The 9,292-nt window shown below is 42.4% G+C and overlaps 1 protein-coding gene across 2 annotated transcripts; it reads right to left on the bottom strand.

The window, feature by feature from the left end:
* Positions 1-3,484: 3,484 nt before the first annotated feature.
* Positions 3,485-8,843, bottom strand: LOC121438659 (olfactory receptor 11H4). Of its 2 annotated transcripts, XM_041639013.1 has the most exons (2): positions 8,824-8,843; positions 3,485-4,421 (listed from the first exon to the last, which is right to left on the bottom strand). In XM_041639013.1, exons 1-2 carry the CDS (start codon positions 8,841-8,843, stop codon positions 3,485-3,487), a joined length of 957 nt encoding a protein of 318 aa, XP_041494947.1. The 2 variants fall into 2 exon arrangements, with proteins under 2 accessions (XP_041494947.1, XP_041494948.1); XM_041639014.1 differs by lacking the exon at positions 8,824-8,843 and having other exon boundaries at positions 3,485-4,468.
* Between the last annotated feature and the right edge of the window lie 449 nt (positions 8,844-9,292).

Genomic DNA, 9,292 nt, shown 5'->3' with positions numbered 1-9,292 from the left:
GGCGTCTCATCAGCCACCATTGTTCGCCATGTTCAGAGAGTCCAGTTTCATCCCATGCTTCTTCAGTCACAGTCCAGCTGGCCTTGGTGAGCTCCCAATAGATCAGCTCCACTGTCTCAGTGGGTGGGTGCACCCCTCGTGGTCCCGACTTTCTTGCTCATGCTCTCCCTCCTTCTGCCCCTCACTGGGACCATGGGAGCTCAGTCCAGTGCTCCAGTGTGGGTCTCTGTCTCTATCTCCATCCATCACCAGATGAAGGTTCTATGATGATATGCAAGATATTCGTCAGTATTGCTATAGGACAGGGTCATTTCAGGTTCCCTATCCTCAGCTGCCCAAGGAACTAACTGGAGACCTCGGCTTGGGCACCTGGGAGCCACTCTAGGTTCAAGTCTCTTGCCACCCCTAAGGTGGCTCCATTAACTAAGAATTGTGCTTCCGTGCTCCCCTATCCAACCTTCCTTTATCCCAATCCTCCTTTTTCCCCAAGTTCCCCCCATCCTCCCCTTCTCCCTTTTCTCTCCCCATTTCCCCTTACCCCCATCCCACCCCACCCCCCCAATTAAAAAATGGGGCACTGAACTAAACAGAGAATTCTCAGCAGAGGAAGTTCAAATGGCCAAAAGACATTTAAGGTCATGCTCAACCTCCTTAGCGATCAGGGAAATGCAAATCAAAACAACTTTGAGATATCATCTTTCACCTGTCAGAATGGCTAAAATAAAAAACTCCAATGATAGCCTTTGCTGGAGAGGCTGTGGAGGAAGGGGTACCCTCATCCATTGCTGGTGGGAATGCAATCTTGTGCAACCACTTTGGAAATCTGTGTTTCGGTTTCTCAGGAAATTCGGGATCAACCTACCCCTAGACCCAGCAATACCACTCCTGGGAATATACCCAAGAGATGCCCTATCATATGACAAGAGCATTTGTTCAACTATGTTCATAGCAGTATTATTTGTAATAGCCAGAACCTAGAAACAACCTAGATGCCCTTCAATGGAAGAATGGATGAAGAAAGTATGGAATATCTACACATTAGAGTACTACGCTGCGGTAAAAAACAATGACTTCTCGAATTTTGCATGCAAATGGATGGAAATAGAAAACACTATCCTGAGTGAGGTAACCCGGACCCAAAAAGATGAACATGGGATGTACTCACTCATAATTGGTTTCTAGCCATAAATAAGGGTCACGGAGTCTACAATTGGTGATCCTAAAGAAGCTAAGTAAGAAGGTGAACCAAAGGAAAAACATATAGTTGTCCTCTTGGCTATGGGAAGTAGACAAAATTGCCGGGGAGAAAATTGAGACAGTGCTTTTGCAGGTCAGAGACATAGAGGAATGCAAATGGGCTAGGAAAATAGGCTGAGCGTGGTTGAGGGGGAAGGCCTGGGGTATCCAGTGCCCCCCAGTAGATCAGGTCCCTGGAGAGTAGAGGTGTGTAGGAGAGCGGCTCCTGAAAGCTGGCGGCAGGAGGACCAAGACTATGTCTGGAGGGACAGGGATGGCAGCGGCCTGGATCTGTACGCAGAGGTGGACTCTCAGTGAATTAAGTTGGGGTGGGAGGAGGGGCACCTGGAAGCAAGCTGCAAAGATTTGCAGGCAAGGCAGGAGGTCCCTGGTAGAAAGTGTTTGGTTTTTGTTTTTGTTTTTGCATGACATATGTGTTTGTTTATTGTTGTTTTGTTTTTCAAGACAGGGTTTCTCTGTAGCTTTGCTAGCTGTTGTAGGCCAGGCTGGCCTCAAATTCATGGAGATTCGCCTGCCTATGCCTCCTGCTGAGATTAAAGGTGTGTACCACCACTGCCCAGCGTGACACTTTAAAAAAAAATGTTATTTTACATACCAGCCCCAGTTCCCTTGCCCTCCCACCCTCTCACTCCCTCCACCTTTGCCCCATCTCACCCCATTTATTCCTCAGAGAGGATAAGGCCTCCCGTGGGGAGTCAACAAAGTCTGTCATATCATTTGAGGCAAGACCAAGACTCCCCTCCCCCACCCCCGTATTTAGGCTGAACAAGGTATCCCTTCATAGGGAATGGGCTCCAAAGAGCCAGTTCATGCACTAGGGATAAATACTGGTTCCACGGCCCCACAAACTGCCCAGGCCACACAACTGTCACCGGCATTCAGAGGGCCTCGCTCTGTCTTGTGCAGATTCCCCAGCTGTCCATCAGGATTCTGTGAGCTACTACTTGCTCAGGTCAGCTGTGTCTGTGGGTTTCCCCATCATGGTCTTGGCCCCTTTGCTCATAATATCACTCCTCCCTCTCTACAACTGGACTCCAGAAGTCCAGTGCTTAGCTATGGATCTCCGCATCTGCTTCCATCAGTTACTGGATGAAGGTTGTTTCTAGTTATCAGCAGCTGACACAAAAGAATGAGTGAGAATGGATGGTGGGGGGGGCCTTGTGTTGCATAATAGCATGTTAAGGGCAAACTTTCATGCCATTTGCCTCATTATTAATGTCAGACTCGTTGGATATTTTAGAATTTTCTTTTACTATGTTAAAAAGCACATCTTCTATATTGAAAATGGACTTCTAAATTATATTTACTAATTAATTGTTATGTTGTGGGAGTACATGCCACTGCACACATGTGGAGGAGGAAGAATAGACTTCTTCTCTCTTCCACTTGGGTCCTGTGAATTGAAATCAGGTCATCAGGCTTTTCAGCAAGCTCTCTGCTCACTGAGCCTTCTCAGAAGCCCAGGAAATGGTTCTAGTAAAAGTTTCTGTGAAGATAAGTCCATGTTCTTGTACAAAAGCTTTATTTCTTTCTTATTTTTCATCTACATTCTATTTTTTTTTTGTGGGGGGAGGTTTCGAGACAGGGTTTCTCTGTAGCTTTGGTGCCGGTCCCGGAACTAGCTCTTGTAGACCAGGCTGGCCTCGAACTCACAGAGATCCACCTGCCTCTGCCTCCCGAGTGCTGGGATTAAAGGCGTGCGCCACCACCGCCTGGCTTCATCTACATTCTAAATCACTTCTCTTTTTCCGGTTCTGGGAATTTAACCAATCTCTTTAATTTCCAGTAAGCATAAATACTATGTTGGAACTGGAGTGCTATTTTAGTTTTTATCTTGCAAAGACTAGTATTAACATGTCAATGGTCAAACAAAGTTGACTTTGTTGTCTTGTTAAAATGATGGAGAGGGTGTATAACGAAGAACCATGGGAAATTATCTCACATAGGACTCACATTTTATTTTTTCAATAAACATATGCTTTCAACACCAAGTATTGAAAAGCAAGTTCAAAACCTGGACATTCATACACATTTGTAACCCAAGTATTTAGTATATGGATGTGGGGGGAGGGGTAACATGTTCAAGGTCATACTTGTCTAGAGAATAAGTTTGAGGCCAATCAGGGCTACATAAGAGCCTGTCAGAGAGAGAGAGAGAGAACTGAATGAACTGATACAGCTCCAGTTTGCTCTTTATTAGAACATGTGAGCATATCACATCATTGACTCATGTAGCTTTAACAATTTTCATTCCTAACAGAACATTTTTCAGAGCACGTTTCATGTCCTTATTACGAAGACTGTAAATCAGAGGGTTAAAGAGAGGAGTCATTACAGAATATACAAGTGTAAGGATCTTCTGCATCAGAGTTGAGATGCCATATGTAGGACTCACATACATTACCATCACCGTCCCATAAAAGAGTGATACCACAACTAGATGAGAACCACAGGTTGAGAAGGCCTTTAGTCGGCCAGCTGCAGAAGGAACCCGAAAAACAGCCCTGAGCAATAAAACATAGGATCGGAGGATGTATGCAACAGTGGAAAAGAGGACAAGGGAACTTTGGGCATAAAAAATAAATTCAGTAATAGGAGCCGGGGCACAGGACAAAGCCATTAATGGGTCCATGTCACAGAGGAAGTGATCGATGATATTAGATCCACAAAAGGGGAGTTGGGAGATGGAGAAGATAGGGATTGGGTACCCAAGGAATCCAGTGAGCCAGCACGAAGACACTAGTATGCCACACAGCCTCCTGGTCATGATGGCAGGGTAGTGTAATGGGCGGCAAATGGCCAGGTACCTATCATAAGCCATGACCGCCAGGAAGAGACACTCAGTTGTACCCAGTGAAAAGAAGAAGTAGAACTGGAGGAAGCATCCTGAAAATGAGATGGCCTTGGTCTTAGAGAGAACGTTGGCTAGTATGTTAGGAACAGTGGAGGAAACATACCAGATTTCAAGAAAGGCAAAATTTCCCAGGAGGAAGTACAAGGGGGTGTGTAGACGGGAGTCACATCTTACTGCACAGATGATGGCCCCATTTCCCAGCAAGGTCAAGACATAAACCACCAAAAACAACACGAAGAGGAAAATTTGTATCTTCCAGGAACCAGGGAATCCCAGGAGAACAAACTCAGTCACAACATGTGTTGCTGATCTGTTCATGGGATCTAAATATATGAAGAAAAAAGACAGGAGTTTAACCCCTATTTCCTTGCTTTTGACATATTGCAAGGTCATTATGAGAGTCAAACAAGTTCTATTAGGAAAGGCTTGAATATTCTAAAAGCAGATGGAACTAACCCTTTCTGACTTTGGATTGATTGTGGTTCTATACCATTGATGTAACCTCTTCCTTTTTGCCTTCTCTGTCCTCCTGAGATAGGAATAATGGGTAAACTACAAAGATGGATATAGGTTACAGTAAAGGACTCTGGCCATCTAGACACAAAAGCTCCAAATAACCCTACTGCGTGCTTCCTAGGCTCTATAGAGTCTTCAATAAATGTCTCAATGCTCTGCAGCCAATCTGGAAAGCTGGAAGAAGAGAGTCATCTTGTGCCCTTACAGCACCATTCATCTGCCATGATGTGAAAGCCCCTCTCACCTGCACATGGTTCTCATCCTTTACTCTGTAATGGATGGCTGAATGAGTGCCCTCTCTCTCTCTCTTGAGTCTGTAAGCTTCATTCTTCTTAGTGAGACACAATCCTGAGTTCAAGAAACGTGTTAACTATTTGGGTTACTCACTCAGAATTCCACAAAACACACCACCAAAAACTGTGAGTATGAAATGTCAATCAGTTCTTTCTCCTCTGTCCTGGTAGACTGTGATGCATCTCTCAAATGCCTCGTGGGTGTTTAATAGCATCTAGTAAGGCAGCTGACCCTAACTCTGTTCTTAAGGATCTTCGTGGCTGGCTCTGATCAATCTCTGAACCTCCTACACATGGTTCTCTGTCTAACTGGTCTCCAACTGGGAAGGACGCTCAAGACTGACAGACCCTGGCTGGCACTACTTCTTGGAGGATGCCCAAAGGTCTTACAGCAGGACCCACACCCAAGTAGTTTCTGTAACGATCTTCCTACTCTGTGAGCACTCTCCCCTGGGAGGGGAAATACATGCCAAGACTCTCTTGGTGGCCTGGGTGGGCTGAGATTGAATTCAAGTGCTTGGAGCTTTTTCTGTCAATGGTAAAACAGTGAGCTCTCATATCAGGGCAGATTTCTTCCGCTCCCTTCTCCAGCATAAGATAAGGAGTCTGGTAATTAGAGAGTCTCAAGTTGTCCATGTTGCTCCAGGCTCAAACTGTCCTTACTGCCTCCTATAAGACTAGGAACTGGGACGTGTGGCAGGCGTTCCCCCACAGGAACCAGACCTCTCACAATTCTCCCTCTCTCCAAGCGCTCTGCTCTAATATGTGACCTCCTTCTTCACAGTTCCTCTCTGGGCCTATCTGTCACACTATTGCTTTACTCACTTCTTATTCACAGAAAGGACAAAGAATATCATATCAGGGGGCTGGAGAGATGGCTCAGCGGTTAAGAGCACTGACTGCTCTTCCAGAGGTCCTGAATTCAATTCCCAGCAACCACATGGTGGCTCAAAACCATCTATAATGAGATCTGGTGCCCTCTTCTGGCCTACAGGCAGGATACTGTATAAATAAATAAACAAATCTTTTTTAAAAAAAGAATATCATATCATCCTTAATGGAACAATTTTTTTAAATAAAATCACTTCATTGTGATGGACTAACAAAAAGAAGACATCACAGAGCTAGACTAAGGTGGCCACCCCAATACACTCTTACTCAACCTCAAATCCTATACAGCACAACAAACTTCTATACACTTGGGATGGCCATTTTGAAGTCATGGAAATTCACCTAGGGCTTTCAACTTTCACTATCAATTATATTATCCACCAGAAGAATGGAAAACTATTACAGATTGAACCTAGAAACACAATTAGCTTCGTATCCTTTCTCAGCTCTTGTGTTTTTCATTACCTAATATTACCCTTTCTTATTCTCCTTCTAAATGTTATATTTTGCCCACACTTACAGATAGGTAGGTAGGTAGATAGAGACAGATAGATAGATAGATAGATAGATAGATACTAGATAGATAGATAGATAGATAGATAGATAGATAGATAGATAGATAATAGACAGACAGACAGATGATTGATAGATAGATAGATACTAGATAGATAGATAGATAGATAGATAGATAGATAGATAGATAGAGTATATACTATAGGCTAGGATCCACATACAAGAGAAAACATAAGGTTATTATTCTTTCTGAGACAGAGTTACCTTATTTAATCTTATACTTTCTAAGTCTATACATTTCCCTGCAAATTTCATATTTCTTTTTAGATGAATAATATTCTACTTTGTATATGTACTGCATTATCTATTTATCTATTGAAGGCAACTAAGTTGGTTCTATTTCCTTGATATCATAAATAAGGCAGAAATAATATAAGATATGCAAATATATTTGTTATCAGTTTTGTAGTTATCTGGGTATATGCCCAGAATGGAATAGCTGAGCCATAGAGTAAATATATTTTGAACTTTTTAAGGAGCATCCAGATTGATTTCCAGAACTACTGTATTAATTTGCTCCCCAACCAGCAGTAGATACGCACTCCTCTTTCCCCACATCTTCTCCAGTGTTTACTGTCAGGCAGCTCAGTGACAGCATTCTGACTGGGGTGAGGCACTATCTCAAAGTAGTTTTAGTTTGCATTTTCCTGACGACCAGGGATGCTAAACACTTTTCAAAGTAATAGTTATTGGCCTTTTGGGTTTCTTCTTTTGAGAACTGCCTGTTTCAAAAGCCCACTTGCTTGTTAGTATTTTTATTTCGCTGGTGTTTCATTTCTGCAGTTCTTTTAAATGCTGGATATTAGCCATCTGTCTGAAGAAGAGTAGGTAAAGATTTTCTTCCATGCTATAGGCTCTCTGTTTGTTTTGCTGATGGTTTCTTTTGCTGTGCAGCTTTTTAACCCCATGCGGTCACATCTCTTGGTACTTGGAGCTGGTTCCTGTGCTACCAAAGTTCTCTTCAGAACACTCTTGCCTACCCCAACACCAAAGGGTTTTCCCTATTCTTTCCTCTAGAAGTTTCAGTATTTCAGGCTTTTAATTTAAGAGGATAAGAGATAGTTTATTCTGCAGTCATTTCAAGAGACCATGGCCTGGGAGCCCAGATTTAGGTTACCCCAAATTTTGTGTTACAATGTGGAAGAAGTTTTACAATGTTTTTCTAGTTTTACAGAACAGAGAAAGTCATAAATCAAGGCAAGTTTAAAATCCATCACAGAAACAGGTGCAGTGAGATGGGGGAAGTTTTCCTATAGGCCCCAGATGCTATCTGGTGGTATTCTTAGCTTTTAGATTGGTAGAAGCTAGTCGCTAAATAGATTCTAAAACGGTTTATCTGTTTTCACAAGGTGTTAGCTCTAACAGAGGTAGACAAAGAACAACTGTTCTGGAGGGCCAGAGCTTACCCAAGATAAAGTAATTAGCCTCTGGACCTGCGACATTCCACCTCTCCAGAGTACTTCTTATTTTTCCTCTTACTGAAAAACTGATTTTTCCCCACACAGTATATCTTGACTATGATTTCCTCTCCTCCAGTTTCTCCCATATCCTCCCCATCTCTCCTCTCTCCCAAATCCACACCATTTCTTCTTCATCCTCATTAGAAAAGAAACCAGCATCTAAAACAATAATAAAATAAAAATACAAAACAAAAACAAACTATAATAGGACAAAACAAACAGAAGAAAAGTAGCCAAAGATAAAGCACAAGAAACGCATACAGATGTAGAAACACACATGTTCACACGTACAGGAAAACCCATAAACACGCATGTTCACATGTACAGATACATACAGATGTAAAAACACACATGTTCACATGTACAGGAACACCCATAAACACACAAAACCAGACAACATAATATATACACAAAACCAGACACAAATGTACACAAATATATACACAAAACCAGACACAAATATACACAAATATATACACAAAACCAGACAACATATTATATACACAAAGAGCATATAAGGCAAAAACAAATAAATAAAATATAAAATACTCTGACAAAGCATTAAGAGAATCTCCAAAAATACCATCATATTTTTTATGTTGGTCACCTATTTCTAGGCGTGGGACTCCCCTTAAGAGTGGTTTATATACCCAGTAAGTCTTAAATTAAAGTCTTTGACCCACTTCAAGTTGAAAAATTTAAAAAACAGAGGTAATCCGCTATAGACTCTGGGATCTCTTAACAACAGAATTCAAACCTCCAAAGCAAAAAATTTCATCAGAAAAACACAGCTCCCATGTGTCTCTATTTCTGGGGAATACATAACTTCTTGTGCCTGTGGTCTCCTAACTTCAGTCCTTTAACTAAGCTGTTGTATGAGATGGTCTCAGGAGGTCTCTGAAAACTGTTAGAGCCCCTCATTCTTGCCAGAGGGCATTCTTACTCCTCAAATAAAGCCCTAGCCTCTGACTGCTCTGGCCCTGGCTTCGCCAGATTCATCTAGACCAGTACACCTTCATTAAATAGGGTTATGTCTTGGGTCTCCTAAGACAATGGTGTGGTATAATTTCTTAATAGAGAAAGGCTGTTTCAAAGTGGCCTACTTGCATAATAAATTATGTTAAATTTTGTCTTTTAGTTGGAACTGTTCTCTCTCTCTCTCTCTCTCTCTCCCTCTCTCTCTCTCTCTCTCTCTGATAATTGTCTCTTTTCTTAGAATGATTTGTTTTCTTTTATGTGTGAGTCTCTTGTCTGCATGTATGCATGTGTGCCATGTAAGTCCCTGGTGCCAACAGAGGTCAGAAGAGGATCACCTGCAACAGGAGTTACAGATGGTTGTGAACCGCTGGAAATTGCACCTAGGTCCCCTGCAAGAGCAACAATTCCTCTTATCCGCTGAGCCACCTCTCCTCTTTTAATCCACAAAACTCTAAAACCAGTGCCCTATC

Source organism: Microtus oregoni, unplaced genomic scaffold (genome assembly GCF_018167655.1).
Source record: "Microtus oregoni isolate MIOR12 unplaced genomic scaffold, Mior012 000056F_ref0000123, whole genome shotgun sequence".
Lineage (NCBI taxonomy): Eukaryota > Metazoa > Chordata > Mammalia > Rodentia > Cricetidae > Microtus > Microtus oregoni.
The sequence above is the reverse complement of the archived record's forward strand: the minus strand, read 5'-3'. Positions and strand labels throughout refer to the sequence as shown.